Raw genomic sequence first — 21,532 nt, 5'->3', positions numbered from 1 at the left:
CAAAAATAGATACTGGATTATGTTGTAAACTGATCTGTACCTGGTTTCTGTACCTATGATTAGGGCTTGGATTGGGCCACATCATTAGGACATTGAGTCCCCACCCCTTGGTGGTTGGGGACTCACAGATAAAAGGCATGACAAAGGACAGAGTTGAGGGTTTTTTGATACTGGAGTTTGATGCTGAAGTCTTAAATTGGAGCCCTGGGACATAAACTCACAGAGGAAAGAGAAGCCAGCCCCAGGAAGAGAGGAAATTTGAGCCCAGGAAGAAGCAAGCCCTAGAAAGAAAGGAACCTTGAACCCAGAGAGAAGCAAGACCCTGTAAGGGAGGATCCCAGGAAGCCCAAACCCTTGCAACTGTTGGTAACCATCTGGCTCCAACATGTGAAAATAGACTTTGGTGAGGGAAGTAACTTATGCTCTCTGGTCTGGTATCTGTAAGCTCCTATCCCAAATAAATACCCTTTATAAAAAACAAACAATTTCTGATATTTTGCATCAGCACCCCTTTCTCTAATACAGATGCCTTTCTTCTTCGTTTTTTAGCTATAGGGAATATTTGATAGCATGTTTCAGGCATTTTTATATGGGGCACCAAGATTACTAAAATTCTTTCCCTGTCCTTAAGGTGGTTACAATCTAGGAAGAGAATTAGACAGGTAATAATTGTAATCCAGTAAGAACTACCATGCTCTAAATGTGTAAGGTTAGTAGAGACAGACAGAGGGAGTCACTTAGGACGTCTATGGGATTTTTTCTTCTATATGTATTCTCTCGATTCAAATATATACATAAACATGTGTTAGTAGAATAGAGGCTCCCTTTTATTTTGTTAGTGAAACAACAAATTGGCTCTAGTTTTCATCCCTATAAGGATACAAAAGCGATCCATGAAGATAGCTATCTTAGGTTTTATTTGTTTTGATTGCTTTGATTTGGTTCTTTTGCTTCTGTTTGTTATTTCTTTGGACACTTGAGAATTTCTTTTAAAAATTACTTTTTATTATTTTATCATATTAAAAGTTAAAATTTGGTGCTAGAAGTTTTATCATAAAAAAGACAACGGTTGGAAGTGGATGTAGCTCAAGTGGTTGAGTTCCTGCTTGCCGTGTACAAGGTCTTGGGTTCAATTCATAATACTCCTAAAAAGAAATTTAAAAATTCAGGTCTTTAGAGGAAGCCATTTTCAAATCTTTTGGCTGTTTGATGTATTTACCTCCATATAGCTAAATAATGTAAGCATATTTTATTTTCTTGAGTTTTCGTTTTTTGACACTTAATGGTAATTAAGAACTTACTTCTTTACACTACCACCCCCACTGTTCTGTACTCCTCAATTCTAGCATCCCATCTAGGGCCGAAATTAGCTAAGTGAGAACCTCACCTATGGTACAAAATTTAAGGGGACTCAAAAAATTCAGTAATTAAAATAAATAGTATTTAGTGCAATTTTTTAAACAATGAAAATTAATGCAAAAAATCCACAAGAAAGACATTGTCAAAATTTTAATTAAAGACGGGATCCAGCCCTGAACTTGTTTGACCCTGAAGGTCATGCAAATGCAGGATACAATTACAATTAGGTAAAAAACAAAACAAAACAAAAAAACTCTCATACACCATTTTTCTTATAACCTTTGATCCATTGTGACTGAAGTTGACAGGTTGATTCTATATTAGCAGTTGTAATCCTTAGTACTGTAGAGTAAAAGGGAAAGTTATATTGTTACAAATACATGTTTATGAGATATTAAAAATATTAATAGCACTTAAGTAAATAATATAAATTCCATTTATTAATATATTTGACCTTTCACAAATTAAATTTGATCAAATATTAAACTTTTTCTAAAAACAGGTATTTTTTAAATCAGGAAAATGTGCTTCCTACACTCAAAACAATGATAAATAGCTGACTGTTATTCACTTCTTTATATAAAAAAAATTCACTGCATTTTTCTTACCAAATTTGTCTGGAAACTTGGTTTTTAATTTTCTGCGTATAATTTTTGATTTTTATATTTTCTTACGAATGTCTCTGTACACATTAATTATTTAGTTTATATGAATTAAGTTAAATGTATGGTCAATTAAAAAATATATATTGCCTCTATAAAGTCAAGCGATGGTGGTGTTCAAACAAAGATTAAAATGTGCAAAAATGAATCTAAATTATGGGGGCAGTTACAAATACTGAATATGTGGTATTCTAGCTACTGAAAATAATTAAGTCCATAACATTGGCACAGTTAGGACAGGATTATCATCAAATTCTGAGTTAGATAAAGAATTTTCTTCAAATTGTTAGGAAAAAATTAAAGAAAAGGAAATGTTAGAAATTTCAGAATCTAGTGAACTCGAAGAGTAAACAAAAAAATAAGATTATACATTTTGAAACAAATGTTAATTATCCTTCATTGTGTTCACCAATTTCTGATCAAATAAAAATGCTTTTAATAAAACATGGACCTATCCAAGGATGAGATACAGATTTTAGGGAATATTTCACATGCTGTCAAAGATTTTCAAATACAGCTTTTTAAAAAATGTTCTAATGGTGAGTTGATTGTGACTTGCACATTTATTCCAGAGAATCCTAGTCTTTATTTTGTTTTCCTTGCATACTTTTTATCAGTAATACAACAGAATCAAATATTTTCTACTCAAACATCTGTTTCAAACTTGGAAAAATTTAAATAGAATTTGTGATCATAAAAATTCCATATTTCATCATGATGCTTTAAAAAAGATGGAGTGTTTTTTAAAAACATATTCAAATTGATAGTTTAATAGATGATCCTTTGCAGAAGGTGGTAAAACCACAGACAAAAAAGCAGAATTTTTGCAAGTGCTTTTATACATAGTTATATTTGTATAAAAGTAGTTTATTCCTTAGAGGAGCACAAGGAATTATTGAAAGTCTAAATCTTGGAATTTTTCTAAATTTAGTTGAACTTATAGGATGTTATAATCATATAGCCATTCATAAACGGGAATCTATCACTTATTTGTCTAATAAAATTCATAATCTATAATGCTATTAGCAAATCATGATAAATCTGAAATGTTATTGAGAATAAAAAGAAGCAATATTTTGAGAAGTTAATACTTAATTGGTATGAAGTTTCTGTTTGGGGTGATGAGAAAAATTTTGGCAATGGATGATGGGGTGGATGCACAATTTTGTATATGTAATTAACACCACTGAATTGCATATTTGAAACGGTTAAAGGGATATTTTAAACTGTAGGTAAGTCACCACAACACACACATCCATAGCACTGTACAACACAAAGAGTGACCCCTAATGTGAACAGTGGGCTAAGGTTAATAGTATAATTATAATAGTATTGTTTCATGAATTGTAACAAAGGTACCACACTAATGCAAAATGTAGGGAAACTGTGTGTGTGTGGGAGGTGTTAATAGGAACTCTGTACTTTCTGTATTATGTTTCTGTAAACCAACAACTGCTCTAATTAAAAAAAAGAGAATAAATAAATGAGAGAGAAAAAAGAAGTAATACGCGTTTCCTTAATTTTTGCTTTAGACCAGATATAGTACATCATGAACAAATGTTTCCAGTTTTTAGGTATGCTTACATTAAGAATAATGTATCAGAAGTGAAGATTAAGTTTTATTGACCTGATTAAAATGAAAGAAAAAACCTGGATAATTATATCTCAGTAAAGCTTTATTTTATTTTATTTTTTTTTAAAGATTTATTTATTTCTCTCCCCTCCCCCCACCCCACCCCCACCCCAGTTATCTGTTCTCTGTGTCTATTTGCTGCGTCGTCGTCTTCTTTGTCCGCTTCTGTTGTTGTCAGCAGCACGGGAATCTGTGTTTTTTTTTTTGTTGCGTCATCTTGTGTCAGCTCTCCGTGTGGGTGGCACCATTCTTGAGCAGGCTGCACTTTCTTTCACATTGGGCGGCTCTCCTTATGGGGCACACTCCTTGCGCATGGGGCTCCCCTACGTGGGGATAGGGGACACCTCTGCGTGGCACGGCACTCCTTGCGCGCATCAGCACTGTGCAAGGGCCAGCTCCACACGGGTCAAGGAGGCCCGGGGTTTGAACCGCAGACCTGTGTGGTAGACAGACGCCCTAACAACTAGGCCAAGTCTGCTTACCTCAGTAAAGCTTTAAAAAGAAAAAAACTGGATATAGTCTAACTTATGAAATAATTAGTAAGTTGTAAAGAAATGATATTTACATTTAAAAAGTCTTACTGATATGATAATAGAGCAAATATGGCAGATGTACACAGGGGTCGCTAAGCCATTATTTCCTCCCAAAAATGATTATGCCAAATTTGGGCCTTGGTCGGCTCAGAATCATAATTTAATATGCAAAAGTTCTGCTTCTGTGAACTTTTATATGATATTTTTAGTATCGTAAAAGGAAATGCATATTTTGAGATTTTTTGACAATTCAACAAGTAGATGGGATATTCTTGTCTGCTCTGAAAACTACATTAAAATCATCTGTGATTTCCCAGGGGCCATCAAGAGCAAATGCAGTGAAGACATTTTGCACACAAATTAAAAGTGATTATTTTTTGTGGGCATATAGTTTCTCATAATATCCTCTTATGATCCTTTTTATTTCTGTGGGGTCAGTTGTAATGTCCCCCCTTCAATTCCTTATTTAACTTGTTTGCATCTTCTCTTTTTTTCTTTGTTGGCCTTGCTAAAGGCTTATCAATTTTAATGATCTTCTCAAAGAACCAGCTTTTGCTTTTGTTGATTTTCTCTACTGTTGTTTTGTTTTTGTTTTGTTTTTAATCTCAGTTTCATTTATTTCTGTTCTAATTTTTGTTATTTCTTTCTCTCTGTTTGCTTGGGTAATGGTTTGCTGGGTTTTTTTGTTTTTGTTTTTTCTAGTTTTTCCTATTGTTTAGATAGGTCTTTGATTTTTAGCTCTTTCTTCTTTTTTAATGTAGGCTTTTAGGGCTATAAATTTCCCTCTCAATACTGCCTTTGCTGTATCCCACAAGTTTTGATGAGTTATGTTCTCATTTTCGTTTGTCTCAAGATATCTACTAATTTATCTTGCAAATTTCTTCTTTGACCCACTGATTGTTTAGAATTGTGTTGTTTAGCCTCCACACATTTGCAAATATTACGAACAGCTGTATCCTAACAAATTAGATGACCTAGATGAAATGGACAAATTCTTAGAAATGCACAATCTACATTGACTCTGCAAGAAATATAAGAACTCAACAAACCAATCACAAGTAAAGAGATTGAGTCATTGATCAAAAATCTTCCAACAAAGAGAAGTCCAAGACGAGATGGCTCCACAGGTGAATTCTAAAACACTTTGAGAACTAACACCAGTCCTATTTAAGCTCTTCCAGAAAATTGAAAATGAAGGAAAATTACCCAACACCTTTTATGAAGCCAACATCACTCTAATACCAAAGCCAGATAAAGATACTACAAGAAAAAAATTATAGACCAATCTCCTAAATTAACATAGGTGCAAATATTCTCAACAAAATACTTGCAGATCAAATACAACAGCATATTAAAAGAATTATACACTATAATCAAGTGGATTTTATTCCTGGTATGGAAGGATGGTTCAACATAAGAAAATTAATTTATGTAATACACCACATTAAAAAATCAAAGGGGGAAAAAACCACATGATCATCTTGATTCATGCAGAAAAGGCATTTGACAAAATCCAACATCCTTTCTTGATAAAAATACTCCAAAAGATAATTATAGAGGAAAAGTTCCTCCACATAATAAAAGCCATATATGAAAATCCCACAGCCAGCCTCATATTCAATGGTGAGAGGAAAGCTTTTTGTCTAAGATGAGGACCAAGATAAGGGTACCCACTGTCACCACTGTGCTATAAGTTCTGGCTAGAATAACTAGACAAGATAAAGAAATAAAAGGCATCCAAATTGGAAAAGAAACTAAAACTGTTCACAGATGGTATGATCGTATATTTAGAAAATCCCAAAATATCTACAACAAAGCTATTAGAGCTAATAAACACATTCAGCAAAATAGTAGGATACAAGATAAACACAAAAAAATCAGTAGCGTTTCTATACACTAGTAATTAGTAAGCTGAGGAGGAAATCAAGGGAAAAAAATCCATTTACAATAGCAACAAAAAGACTCAAATATCTAGACATTAATTTAACCAAGAATGTGAAGGATCTGTATTCAGAAAACTACAAAGCACTGCTAAAGGAAATCAAAGAGGACCTAAACAAATGGAAGGGCATTCCATGGTCATGGATTAGAAGACCAAACATCATGAGGATATCAGTTCTACCAGAATTGATTTATGGATTTAGTGCAATACCAATTAAAAATTCCGATAGTCTATTTTACAGAAATAGAAAAGTCAATTACCAAATTTTTTTTTTTGGAAGGGAAAGGGGTCCTGAATAGCCAAAAACATCCTAACAAAATAGAGTGAAGTTGGAAGACTCTCACATCCTGACCTTGAAGTCTGTTACAAAGCTACAGTGGTCAAAAAGGCATGGCATTGGCTTTAAGGTAGACACTTTGATCAATGGAAACAAATTGAGAGTTCAGAAATAGACCCTCACATCAGTGGCCAAACTGATTTTCAGTAAGCCTACCAAGTCCACTTTTCTGGGACAGAACAGTCTCTTCAACACATGGAGCTGGAAGAGCTGGATATCCATAACTAAAAGAATGAAAGAGGACCCCTATCTCACTCCCCATAAAAGGATCAACTCAAAATGGATCAGAGACCTACACCTAAAGGCCAGGACCATAAAACTCCTAGAAAATAATGTAGGGAAACATCTACAAGACCTTGTTGTAAGCAAGAGTCTCTTAAACCTAACACATCAAAGGATGAGCAACAAAAGAAAAATATGGATAAATGGTACCTCCTCAAAATTAAATACTTTTGTACCTTAAAGGACTTTCTGAAGAAGGTAAAAAGGCTGCTTACTCAATGGGAGAAAATATTTGGAAATCACACATCTGAGAAGGGTCTAATATCCTTGATAATATTAATAGATCCTACAACTCAACAATAAAAAGACTAAGTACCTGATTTAAAAATGGGCAAAAGACCTGAATAGACATTTTTCTAAAGAAGAAATACAAATAACAAAAAAAACACATGAAGAAATGTTCAGCATCACTGGCTATTAGGGAAATGCAAATCAAAGCTACAATGAGATATTTCATACCTACTAGAATGGCCATTATTAACAACATGGAAAACTACAAATGTTGGAGAGGATGTGGAGAGATAGGAACATTTATTCACTATTGGTGGGATTGTAGAATGGTACATCCACTGTGGAAATCTGTATGGTGGTTCTTCAGGAAGTTAAATATATGTCTACCTTGTGACACAGCAATACCACTACTAGGTATATACCGAGAAGAACTGAGAGCAGTGACATGAACAGACATCTGCACACTGATATTCATAGTGATGTTATTCACGCTTGCCAAAAGATGGAAACAACCCAGTTTTGCATCAACTGATCAATGAATAAACAAACTGGTATGTAGACATGATGGAATATTATTCAGCTGTAAGAAGAAATGAAGTCATGAAGCATATGACGATGTGGCTGAACCTGGAGGACATTGTGTTGAGTGAAGCAAATCAGGCACAAAAGGACAAATACGTTATGATTTTGCTGTTATGAACTAAATACAATGAGCAAACTCATAGAGTTAATGGCTAGAATATAAGTCACCAGAGAATAATAGAATGTGGTTAAAGAATGGAAAGCTGAGGTTTAGACTGTTTAGAATTGGTTAGAAAGTTGTTTGTTAATATTTGGAAATGAATAGAAATGGTGAAAGCACATCTTAGGATTTGTAATTAGCACTAACGTATGGGTATGATAGGTATGATAGTGTTTTTCTTTCTCTTTTTTTGAGTAATGAAACTGCTCTAATATTGATTGAAATGAATGCACAAATCTGCTATATCAAATGTCATTGATTGTACACTTTAGATAAATTATATGGTTTCTGAACAATCACAAAAATAATAGGATCAGTTGGGGGGAAATATACCAAATGTAAGATATGGACTATAGCTAGTAGTAATACTTTGACTATGCTTTTTCATAATTTGTTACAAATGTTTCACAACCATGCAAGGTATTGGTGGTAGGGTGATATATGGGAGCCCTGTATGATGTTAAACATGTTTGTTTTGAAGTTTAACAACTTTTACTGTATACTTATTATTTCTGTATGTTCATGTATGAAAGTTGTATTAGGTAAATTTTAATGGAAAAGTGATGATTAGATATTAAAAGGTACCATATTAAATGACAAATACTTTTTACTGAAATTGAAGTCATCTTGGTGCAAATAGATTACCAAATCTTTATGTATCTTTATGATAATGATATTTTGAATCAAGTGGGAAAAGTTTATACAAAGCTCTACAGTAAACACATGACTATAAAGCTGCATGCTTAATAAAAAATCTATCCCTTTGCTAAATGAGAGAAAGTAATTTTGAATGTAAAACTTTAGCAAGAGGTATGAATATTTTTCCCAAATTTGAAAATATATTAAAAAGTAAAGTATTGGAAATTTACAGGTCACTGGATAAAGTATCAGTAATTATGGGAAAATGCTTACCAAATAGAAGTTAATGTTATAAAATACCCTAATTTCATATTTGAAATGGAGATTTGAAAAGTTAAATGAAGTATCCTCATTTTGAATTTTTATATCAAAGAAAGTTGTTTTCTTTGAATACGTCTAATTTTTCAGAAAGTAGCTACTGACTCAGCTCTTAAATATTCTGATTATTTGAGTTCTGTGGAAATTTCATGTGAAATAATGTAAAGCAGCATACAATATCAATAATTTGTAATTAAAATTAGCATTTTGTGTTCATCTTCTGTAACCAATTAATACATTTTGCGTAGTACAGTTTTATCCAATTTTGAAAGTAATCTTGTGAGTCTTTTAATATTACCAGCCACAGTGACATCCTGCAAAAGAAGTTTCAGTAAGCTGAAGTTAATTTAAGGTTATTTAACATTTTCATTTAGTCAAGAGAGATTGTCAAACATAACATTTCTCTCAATTGAAAAGACAAGAAGTAGATATGAAAATATTACTGATAAGTTTATTTACATTAAAGCTAGGAATGTAAAATGATGATAAATTCTATTTTGAATATAAATGAACTATTTAAACTTAAGTTTTGTAAGTTCTATACAACTGCTTTTCAATTCTTTCTGTTCTTTTTCAACTAATTTAATGTTCTTTGAAAAAATTAAAGTACATAAAAAACTTGCATATAGGGGTGTGCAGTTTTCCTTTGGCTTCAGGCTCCACCATGGCGCCCCACGGTACTGAACCTGCATAGTTCTATCACAATTTTGGTTAACTCTGTCATCAGTAACTTTATGTATCCTGAGCAAGGAACTGTGTAATATGATTTCTTTTCCTTTCCTAGACCTCATTTTAATTTTTTTCGGAATTTAAAAATACCTTTAAATATTTGTTTGCTTAGTTTTTATGCACCGAATGCTCTTTTAAAATATTGCAGTGTAACTAACGTTTGGAACTATTTTTTTCCCAAATGCTCACACACATCAAAAATATTTTATTAGAAGTAGTTGTTCTCTAAGCCTGGTATATAGTTTGCAGTGGCATGACTTTCCTTTGCTATTCTTTTTGGATGTTTTGGGTGTTCTGTTTCCTGAAGCATGAGTTCCTCTTTCCTTAGTTTACTCCTCATTTTAATGTTGTCTTGATAGCTTCCTCAGTCATTGTATATCTAAAAATATATTTACAAGAATGATAATTTGACTAGTACACCTAGAAAACAGTTTTCCCATGTAGTTTGAAAATACTACTTCACTGCCTTCCAACATCCAATATTACTTTTTTTGTTTGTTTTTGAGGTCCTGGGGGCCAGGGATTAAACCCAAGGACTTCATATTTGGGAAGCTAGCTCTCATCACTGGGCCACATTGGCTTCCCTGAGTTGATTTTTCCTTTGGTGTTTGTTTTTTCAGGAGGCACCGGGAACCGAACCCAGGACCTCCCATGTAGGAGAGTAGAGCTCAAATGCTTAAGCCACATTTGCTCCCAGTATTGCTTTTGATATGTGATGCCTTTCTTGCTCCAGTTTCTTTGCGTTTAGGTTTTTGTTCTTTTTAGAAAGGTTTGTGATTTTTTCTGTCTCTGGTGTTTTGAAATTTCACAATATGCCTCAACTTCATCCTTCTTTTCATTCATTACTGTAGGCATTTGACAGACCTTTACAATTTTTTGCTCTTATTTAATGGTTGCAATAACCTCTCATCTCTCTGAGGACATTAATTATATATATGTGTGTGTGTATTTACTTTTTCTTTTGTTTCTAGCATCTTCTCTCATTTCTTAAAGCCCTGTCTTCCTTTTTTTGTGGTCTTTCTCATTTTAATGATGTCTTCAGTTGTATAGTGATCCTTGACTGCCTACATAATTGTAGAGTGAGGTACTAAATAAGTTCACTGAAAACTCTATGTATTTGGATAAGGACAGGGCTGCTTTGTATGGCCATACAGATTGTGAACTGCTTAAATCTAGAGGTGCTATAAGCATGTGATCCCAAAATTATCAGTATTTACCATATTAGAAATTAAAGTGTCAAATTTTAAATGTTCATTAATTTACTTAAAATAACAATATAAGCCCATGATATGTTAACATAAGTAACTTATTTTTTATGAAAAATGACTTTTTTCAAAACATTTAGTGAGAAGAGTGGCATTGTTTTATCCTTTTGTGTATTTCTTTACTATCTTGCTTAATAGAAGAAAACTGGATTCTCAAAGCTGTTTCTACATTCAGTCTGTCGTTATCATAGTATTTTGTTTTAAATACATGAAAAATATCCAGCATCACCAAGCACGTGAATAGGCTTTTCAGATAATTGTGAATATTCCTCTTTGAAACTACACCAAAACTAGACAAGTGGTAGTTTTCTTAAAGGTTTGTTACAGTGTGGAATCTGATTCTATACCACTGAACTTTTTACATTCCGTTACCTTAACGGCTATTGTTCTTACCCTGTAAATGAATCTTTTATCCATGCATGGTATTGAGCATCATGTGTTGGTCATTTGGAAAATATTGGGCCTTAAGTTACGTAGATCTTCCAAATGTTGACACACTTTGTTATACAATATCAGTCACGTTAATACCAGCACTAATCTCATCAGAAAAATCTTTAATTATCAGAAAGTTTTCAAGCTGACAGTGGTGGATATAAATTTCCCCAAAGTTTAATTTTTGCTTGAATTTTATTATAGACAACAAATACTGTCAGTTATTTTCAATGAAGTGATGGTCCCACTTGCAAATATTCAAGAAAATATCAAATATTGAAGTCTAAATGCCCGTAGTTTGACAGTCATTCTTTAAAATGTAAATAATATTCCATGAAAAAAGGAGGTGTCAGCTCACACCTCAGTTACCCACCAGTGTGTTTTCAGTATGCAACAACAGTGTTTTATGTGTACTTCATATTTCATCACATAGAATATTAGAAAGACTTGAACTCCAGGTAAAATCAGCATGATGGCGTCAGAGTAAGGGGCTTCTACAGTCAGCTCGTGCTATAGGGCAAGTCGTAATGACACAGGTATCTAAAGCACCTGTTTGGGGGCTCTAGGAGACCAGAAGAGCATCCTGCAACATCCTTCAAAGAATGAAAGGAGGAGGCTGCCCATCTGCAGAGAAGATTCGTAAGTAGAGCACTCTGTGCCCAATCCTTCACGGGCAGCACAAGCCACCTTGGGAGCTATTCCACAGCTGGAATTGGAAGCTCCACTTCCCCAAAACGGACGGAAGTGATGGTTGGGCACCAACTTCAGCTACTAATTAGTAAATTCGGCATGCTGAAGTATAATCCTAAGAAGAGCTGTCCAAGTCAGAAAGAGGCCAGTAGCCGCCATTTTAATTCCAGCCCTGGCACAAGGGGAAGCAGGGCAGACTGAAAATCACCATGCTGGAAGGGACTGACTTCTTACTATCCAGGTCAGACTGCAGCTCTAGGATAAGCCCCAGCCCCACCTTTGGCAGAGAGAAAACCAGGAGGACCTGCGCCAGCTTCTCCAGGAAAGTACAGGCCTCGCTGCAGAGGCTGGTGGTCATCTATCTCTGGTGCACAGGCTGCCTCAGGAGCTATTCTGTGGCTGGAAGTAGAAGCTCCATTTCCCAAAAACAGTGGAGGAAGAGATGGTTAGCCACTGATTTTAGCTACTGATTAGTACATTCAGCTGGCCAAAATATAACCCAAAGAACAGCTAAAGTGAACCTGTCCAAGTCAGAAGGAGGCTGGCAGCTATCATTTTAACTCTGCCCCCAGCATGAGGGGAAGCTGGGCCAACTGATAATCAGAGTGACAGTAGGGACTGGCTTCTTTTACCCAGGTACACTCGGTGGGCACAGACTGAATAGTTAGAAGTTTGCCTCGGCAACTGTGGTCATTTTGGACCCACACAGCCTAGATTGCTGCCCACACCTTCAGCTCCATCCCCATCCTAGGCAGATGAGGAAGGGTGTGCCTTCATCAGTCTCTCCAACAACTACAGTCTAGGCCTGCATGACTTTGATTATTACGCACAGCTGTGGCTCTGTCCCTACCACTGGCAAAGGAGAAAGTTGGGAGAAGTTTTCATTGGTCCCTGGAGCAATGAGGGCAGCTTGAGCCTCCAAAGCTTTGAGCAGCAACTACATTCTTGGCTTCTACTGTACAACCAGCAATGGAGAAAGGGCAAGAAAGCCCTAAACTAAAGAGAGAAAATGCACCCAGAATAAATACATCTAGTAAGCCAGATGCCAAGACACCATCAAAAAAATTATAGTATGCACCAAGAAACAGGAAGATATGGCCCATATAAAGGAAAAAGATAAGCCTCCAGATGACGTAAAGGAGTTGAGACAACTATTCATAGACATTCAAGGAAATCTCCTTAATAAATTCAATGAGATCCCTGAAGAGATTAAGGATAGTAAGACATTGGATGGGCACAAAGAATTTGAAAGCATACATAGAAAAACGATCTTATGGGAATGAAAGCCACAATAAATGAAGTTAAAAATACACTGGAAACATATTAGATTTGAGAAAGCGGGAGAAAGGATTGGTGAGCTTGAAGAAATGGCCTCTGAAAGTGAATGTACAAAAGAAAAGATGAAGAAGAGAATGGAAAAAATTGAACAGGGTCTCAAGAAACTAGACAACAGAAAGAGATATGCAAGCATACGTGTCCTGGCTGACCCAGAAAGAGAAGAGGGGAAAAGGCAGAAGAAATATTTGATGAAATAATGATAGAAAATTTCCCAACCCTACCAAAGGACGTAGATATCCATACCAAGAAGCACAACATATTCCCATCCAAATAAATCCAAATAGACCAACCCCGAGACACATACTAATCAGAATGTCAAGTGCCAAAGACAGAGTTCTGAGAGCAGCAAGACAAAAGCCATGCATAACATATAAGAGATACCCAATAAATTAAGTGCCGATTTCTCATCAGAAACCATGGAGGTAAGAAGACAGTGGTATGATATATTTAAGACACTGCAAGAGAAAAACTTCTAGCAAAAATTTTATATCTGGCAAGATTGTCTTTCAAAAATCAGGGCGAGTTTAGAATAGTCACAGATAAACTGAGAGAGTTTGTAACCAAGAACCTGGCTTTGCAGGATATACTAAAGGGTGTGCTACATCCTGAAAAGAAAAGACAGGAGAGAGAGGCCCTTCCAGGACCAGAATCTAGAAATAAAGGTTATATCAATAAAAGTAACTAAAAGTGTCAAAAGAGTAGTGAAAATAAAATATGACAGATGAAACCAAAATATTTAGGAATAAACTTAACCAATGGTATAAAGTGCTTGTATTCAGAAAAGTACAACTCACTGTTAAAAGAAATCAAAAAGACCTAAGTAATTGGAAGAACATTCCATGCTCATGGATTGGAAGACTAAATATCATTAAGATGTCATTTCTACTCAAATTGATACGCCGATTCAAGGTAATCCCGATAAAAATTCCACCAGCATATTTTAAATAAATGGAAAACATGATTATCAAATTCATTTGGAAGGGTAAGGGATCCTGAATAGCCAGAAACATCTTAAAAAGGAAAAGTGAAGTTGGAGGACTCTCACTTCTGGACTTTAAATCATATTACCTAGCTATAGTGGTAAAGACAGCATTAATACTGGCAAAAAGACACACAAACCGATGGAACCAAGTTGATGCTTCAGAAACAGACCCTCACATCTATGGTCAAGTGATTTTTGACGACTATGTCAAACCCACCCAGCTTGGGCAGAACCGTCCATTCAACAAATGGTGCTGAGCAACTGGGTTTCCATAGCCAAAAGAAGAAATGAGGACCCCTATCTCACACCTTATACAAAAATTAACTTAAAATGGATCAAGAACCTAAATATAAAAGCGAGAACCATAAAACTTCTAAAGGAAAATGTAGGAAAATATCTTCAAGATGTGGTGATAGGAGGTGGATTCTTAAAGGAGATAAGAGGAGGACTGAAATAGACTACTAATGTTTAATGTATGTAGAAGTTTTATTGTAAAAATGTTGAAATGTATAGAGTGGATGGTAACACATTTATAGTAACAGCTAGCTTTTAAATGGGAATATGACTGAAAAGGGTAGTCTAGGGATATAAATGCCAGTTGACAGAAAGCTAGAGAATAATCTAGGGACTGAATAACACAGTAAACCCAGAGATGGATGAGAATTTTGGTTGATAGTACAGGTGCAAAAGTGTCCTTTGTGAACTAAAGCAGATGTACGTCAGTATTGCAGGGAGGTGGGAATGTGGAGACGCATGGGAAAAATACAACTGGAGTGACCTATGGACTGTGGTTAAAAGTAATAACTTAATATTCATGCATCATGCCAAAGATTTACTATGTTGATAATGGGGGAGTTTCGAAAAAGTGTCCCAAATGTACACAATGAACCATGGTTGGTAGTAATAGTCTAATAATCTTATCTTGTAATCTGTAACTAATGTTCTACCACAATGTGGTGTGTTGATAGAGGGGTGTTTTATGTGTATTCTGCACATGAGCATGATTGTTTTGAAAGTTTACAACTTCTGTCATAAAAATACATGTAAAAAATAATAGGGTGGGTTGGGGGAAAATACACCAAATGTAAGATAAGGACTATAGTTAATAATAAGATTTTGACAATATTCGTTCATAATTTATAACAAATATCTCAGAACAATGCAAGGTGCTGGTGGTGGGTTGATGTAGGGAACCCCTGTATATGTTATGCATGTTTGCTTTGTAAGTTCACAACTTTTACTATATACTTATTGTTTATGTATGTTCATGTGTAAATGATTTAATAATAATAGGGTCGGGTGGGGGATTAATACTTGGGCTAGTAGTAATATTTTGAGGATGCTCTTTAACCATTAGTTAAAAATGTTTCACAGCAATGCTAGGTATTGGTGGTAGGGTGAGGTATGAGAGCCCTGTGTGGTGTTACATATGTTTATTTTGTAAGTTCACAACTGTTATTATATACTTAATGTTTATGTATGTTTATGTATGAGTGATACACTTCAATCAGTTTTTTAAAAATTGAAAAAAAGGCGTGAACTGAAGGGTTAAGATTTAATAAAGGGGGGGTGGAGGTATATGGGATCCTCATATGTTTTGAATGTAACATTTAAAAGAAAATAAAGAGAAAAAAAGATTTAATAAAACCAATTTTACTGTTGGAGTGTGATGGTAAAGAGTACAATGACTACTTTTATAGTTTGGGTTTGGTGCCACTGCTTTGATTTTTGTAAAGTATTGACGTTTTTATTCACCATTGCTTTTGCACAGTAGTTTTGACCTGGTGTATTCCCTGAGAGTGTCCATGAACCACACTTTTAAGGACTGCTGACAGACTATAAATGTGAAGGTTGGCCCCTGGCTTTGTGCATTGTATAGCCTGTACAATTTCCATGGGAATTGATTAGGTTTCAATTTATTGGAAATAGGGTGCTAAGCTAAAGAATTGTTTTGGAGGGACTGGTATCCCTTCAAAGTCATTATAGGAAATCTTTTCCCTGGGGTTGACAATTCTTCAAAGAGGAATCTTCCAGCTACCATCTGGAGGTAGTGGGAAAGGAGTGATTTTCTTTGGCTCCAGGCATTATTGGTGTCAGGCAGGAAGAGGGACTGTGGGTCCTTTTATTCAGTATACGGACTTTTACTAAATTTTTATGTTTTCTCCTCACTCTCTCATTCCTGTCCTTAGAGAGTTAACCTCTACCCTCTGACAGAGGAAGACATAGGTAACAGGGTGTGTGAACTGGGGAAAGGAGCTCATTTAGATTTCCCAGCAGTCCCTGTGTTTCATTTTTACTGTTTATTGTATTGTATATTGTACTGGGTTCCTCCAGTCACTAGGTCCCTGGGGTTCTTTGGGCAAATTGGCTTCTTTTCTTCTCCTCCACTGCAGCCATTTAGTTGTATCTACTGAGTCAATTACCACTCCTCCAACCACTCTGTCTTCTAAAAATTTGTTGAATTATTTTTGGCTATGCATATGCTTTGGTGATTTCTTGGTCTTTATGAGTGAAAATTTTTTATTCCTTTTCCCTCATTTTAGCAGTATTTTATGAGAATGAGGAGATAAATTTGTGTGATTAATATACCATTATCAATTTTACATGCTTGACGTAATCTATAGTGGGTAAGAGTTAGGCCTAGATTTGAATCTTTATTCCACAGTTTATTGTGTTGTGGCCTTGAATATTAGAATTGACCTGCTCAGTCTCATTTCTCATCTGCAAAAATGAAGTTTAGAATATCTAACATGAGGATTAAATGAAACAATGAATGTAAAATTCTTAATATACTGCCTCACCCATTATATGTGTTCAGTAACTGGCCATTGTTCTTAGGGAGGCTGTCCTCTGGCTTACTGAGGTTTTACTAGATTCTTTTGTCCAAATTTAACAGTTGAAATGAGAAAAATATTTCTTTAATTTGTCTATAGTTTAATATTAGTTAGACAGTAGAAGGACTACCATGATTCCAAATATCAAATCATTATTTCAGAGATGCTTTATCTCAACATTTGTACTTGATAGGTTTTTATAAAGTACTGTGGATGCACCTTGTTATTCAAATTCAAATTGTAGTTTATTAGTTTTCAATTCAGGTCATTTTAATTATGGCCCATAACTGAAAGAGAAGCTAAGGAAAGCAGGTATTGATGTAACTGGACAACTTCTTTTTTACTTTGATACAGAAACTCTTTGGTACATTGAAATTCTAATAGTTTTCTTTTTAAAGTAATTTTAAATCCTGCTTTGAATTATGAGGATTATTCTAGTATATACTTTAAGATATTGTTTTCCCATGTCTTTGGTGTACTAGGTTGTGCAATTAAGATCCTTTTACCCAGAAGTCTTAGTATGACTAAAATAGTTTTAATATGTTTTGCCATGAATGTAAAAGAAAAGTATTTTTAATCATTTCAGGAAATTTCAAGCACTAATATGATGGACGGGGAAATAGAAACATCAAATTCTGAAAGGTAAATATAAGGAACAACTGAATCTCTTGAAATTCAAAAGTATAAAATAACACTTGAGCTGTGTTATGTCACAGGTAATTGACAAGGGGTATTTCAATTTTTGTATGTATTGTTGCCTTTAGTCATGGTTTTTAATAAAATAAAAATTCGAATATTCAACTCAACAAAAGTGCAATATAGAGCCTTAGTTTTTTAAACCATTTAGACATACAACATTTTATTAGTTGTTAAATTTTTAAACTTTACTTACTAGTTAGTAATATGTTAGTAGATTTTAATTGCATCTTTTACATAAAAACCATTACAAGATATGTCAATTAAACTGTTGTTGCATATCTTAAATCATCTTAAAGCATTTTCAGGAAGTTATGAAGTTACTTCTGTATTGGAATCTCAGCATAAAAATTTCAAAATTCCAGGATTGGTTTTTAAAAATGTAATGCTCAGATGTAACATAAGGAATACAAGACATTATTTTCTGTAAGTTGTAGTTAGTCCAAATGATCTGAGCAAAAATAAGAATTATATAAATTTGAAATGAGGAGGAAAAAATTATAATTTTGCAGATGATGTCATAATTGACTTGTAAGAGTAAAAATAATGGGCCAGAATGATTAGAATTAATAAGAGCATTAAATAAGTTATCTTGGTATAAAAATCAGAATCTTTTATTGACAGGAATTATATACAACTACGAAGTAAAATGGGCAAGGTTCATTCTTAGAAGTAACAGAAATGAGATAGGTACCAGATCTAAGTGAAAAAAAAGCAAATATTAGCTAAAGTAGAAATGAATATATAAATAGCTTGAATTAAAGACCATTTTCCAAATTATTTTATGGTTTTAATGAATATTGAAAATTTCAGTGGGATTTGATTTAGAAACTAAGTTAAAACAAGGTTCCTATTTGTCCATTTATTAATACATAATTTATTTAATCATCCCTCTGTTGTTGGATATCAGGTTGTTTCTGTATTCACTGTTTTAAACATTGTTTTAATGAACATCCTTGTACATCTTTCACAGGTTTAAACTATTAAATTTATGAAGAAGAGTAGTAGATTGTAGATAACTTGCTCTACTAATTAAGTACACTGTTAATCTATAATTGTTGAAACTGTGATACTGGACCAAGAATAGTCATTATGATCATAATAATCACTTGGTCATTAGAACAAATCAATAGTAGAGGAACAGCCTTAGAGATAAATAATAAATGACCACTTGAAAATATTGCTAAAGTCTTTGGACAATTCATTGAGTAAAAGTCTAAATTCAGATGAGTTAAATGTAAGAAATAAGGTATATGCAATAATTAAATTTATTTTTAGTAATGTAAGCATCTAGATAATATCTATTAATAAATCTAGATAAGAGGCTAAGGAACTTCTTAGAAATCTTCTATTTCTAATGTTTGATGATTTACTAAATAGTTTTTCTAACATACCAGGGTAAGAGTAAACACAGACCCTCTCATGCATGCACAAACTTATGCGTGATGTTTTTATATATATTATAAGGCATGTGTTTATGATTTTTAAAAGTTAGGAAAATAATTGTGATTGCTTCTCTGGTTTTGTATAGGGAAGGGCATTCTAAGCATGAAAGCAGTGTATATAACTCATAAAGGAAAAATAGTTTTTTTCCAAATAATTCCTCCTGTAAAGTATTCTTACAAATAAATAAGAATGCTAAAATTTTAACCAAAATTTATATAGCAAAGCTATAAGTGTTAGCAGTCTTTGTAAAAATAGGCAGTAGATATGAACAGATGAAAATAATAATAGTCAGGATTAAAATCAGTCTTTAGACTCCCTAGGTCTCCTTTTAATATGTGATTTTTTGGGTTTCCTCACTCTATCTCCTAAGAAAATAGCCTTCTCCTAAACTGTAGTAATACTGTGGCAAGAAGTAGGGACCTGGATTTTTCTTTCTCCGTTTTGGTAGGCATTTGTGCCTTGACACTTTTTATCTTTTAAGTTGTGTCTTTTGATTGTATTAAAATGCATTGTTTTATGAAGGAATAGATAATAAATGGCTTTATTTTTCAGTAAACAAGATAAAGCGTCTTCAGAGGAAGACAAAAATGGATGTGATGCAAATTCATGTGAAGCCTCATCAGCAACAAAAAGTGAAGAAGAAAGCATAACAGTTTCAGATAAGGAAAATGATATCTGTCTTGTAGACCAGGAAAATAGCTCAAGGAAAATCTTCCCTGATGAAAGTGGAGATAAAGTACAAAAGGAAAAAGAAATGGAACACCTTTGTCAGGAAACAGAGTTGAAGATGTGCCAAAGTCCAGAAAATATAATTTCATGTGATGAGATTACAGATAATGCCAATGAAACTAGATTTTCTTCAAAGAATAATAAGGGTTTGCGGTTAACATCAGATGACGTTAGCATTGACCAGTTTTTGAGAAAAAGAGATGAACATGAATCTGTTAGTTCTGATGTTAGTGAGCAAGGCAGTGTTCATTTGGAACCTTTGACCCCATCAGAGGTACTTGAGTATGAAGCCACAGAGATTCTTCAAAAAGGTAGTAGTGATGCTTCAGTCAAAAGTGATGAAATAGTGTCCAATCAAACAGATAACATTCCTAGAGGAAATAGCCCTAGCATAACTGAGACAACAGTAGACCTGGCAGAGGAAAAAGAAAGGAGTTGAAATTAATCAGTTATCCCAAGTTTTAATGTACCAACAATAAGAGAATTTGGAGCAGTGCTCTCAGGTGAGCTCAGTGATGCTGTTTTTGAGTTCTGAAGTAGAAAAACTTGAATGAGGCCATTCATACTCTAGCCGTATGTTCAATCAATTGTTACAGCAATCATTTTGCCAATAGCACCATTAGTGTGGATATCCAAGAAGTTTTTAGAAAGAATGAATAGGATTTTAATGAAAGTGAAATTTGTAGTTTTTCCAGGAAGCAGGATTTAGTTGACAATAAGCAAATTATAAGATATTAGTTATATTAATAAAGCTTTTGAAATGTCCATCAGTCCAAAGCTAAAATTTCTTATTGCTTATATATCCTTTCAGTTAATTTAAAGGAAGAAATTTGGAAAACATGTACCATTTGGAAATATTTTAAAATAATGGCTGATTGGCATTATTAATGAAGGCTTTAAGTTGAGTATGATGCTGGTATGTGGAGCGTGCTTGGAGTGCTGTATTGATACAATGAGAATTTGGATGAATATAAACTTAATTTTGGGTCTAATATAACATTCCAAACTGTCAGAAGCATGTAAACAGAATATTTGAATATATGTCCCTTCATATACACGTTAGCCTGCCAGGCTATAAGCTTACCTTAATTAAACTTTCAGTGAAAGTGAAATTATTAAAAATATAAATTTATATTTGTGCTTTTTTGTCAGTGTGTAAACTGTGCAGAAATTCCTTGTACTAGTTGTATAAAGTAGAAAATTCTTGTTGAAAACCTATAGTTAATTATGCTTTTAATATTGTTTTAATGATCTTCATTTGAAATAGACTCATAAAAATGTTTTGGAAGCCAAACCAAAGTATGGTATAATGTAGAAACTGTACAGCAGTAAGCTGAAAACGTGTCCTGACAAGTTATTCAGCCATGTTTAAGTGACTTTTTTAACTTGTAAAATAGAAACTTCAAATGGGACCTAAGCAGTGATGTAAAAAGTGATTTGGGTAATTTAGCCTTATTTACCCATAAGATGGCTGCTAAATTGATTTTTCAGTTCTTTTTTATTGTTTAGAAATTAATTGCTTTAAAAATGAATAATATAAATAACAGTAGTTTGCTTTGAAGTACTAATAAATTTTTATTTAAAATGCTGCATTTTTACTTTTTAAAATGTGCTTTCAATTCTCAAATTGTTTCATTGAATGTTAAATGTTTTAAATAGCTATGAAAATTCTGCTGTAAATAGTAGTTTTTGAGTAAATATTTGCAATAAAAA

The 21,532-nt window shown here is 33.8% G+C and overlaps 1 protein-coding gene across 2 annotated transcripts in view; it reads left to right on the top strand.

The window, feature by feature from the left end:
• Positions 1-21,532, top strand: part of ZNF280D (zinc finger protein 280D) — a 123,919-nt gene extending 102,387 nt beyond the window's left edge. For both annotated transcript variants that reach the window (XM_058294247.2, XM_058294250.2), the window contains exons 21-22: positions 17,535-17,590; positions 19,643-21,532. In XM_058294247.2, the coding sequence (XP_058150230.1) occupies positions 17,535-17,590; positions 19,643-20,258 (672 nt within the window). In that variant the 3' untranslated portion in view covers positions 20,259-21,532. The remainder of the gene's footprint in view (positions 1-17,534; positions 17,591-19,642) is intronic.

This window comes from Dasypus novemcinctus, chromosome 3, assembly GCF_030445035.2.
Source record: "Dasypus novemcinctus isolate mDasNov1 chromosome 3, mDasNov1.1.hap2, whole genome shotgun sequence".
Taxonomy (NCBI): domain Eukaryota; kingdom Metazoa; phylum Chordata; class Mammalia; order Cingulata; family Dasypodidae; genus Dasypus; species Dasypus novemcinctus.
Note: the sequence above shows the minus strand (reverse complement) of the source record. Positions and strands in the feature narration are given on the sequence as shown.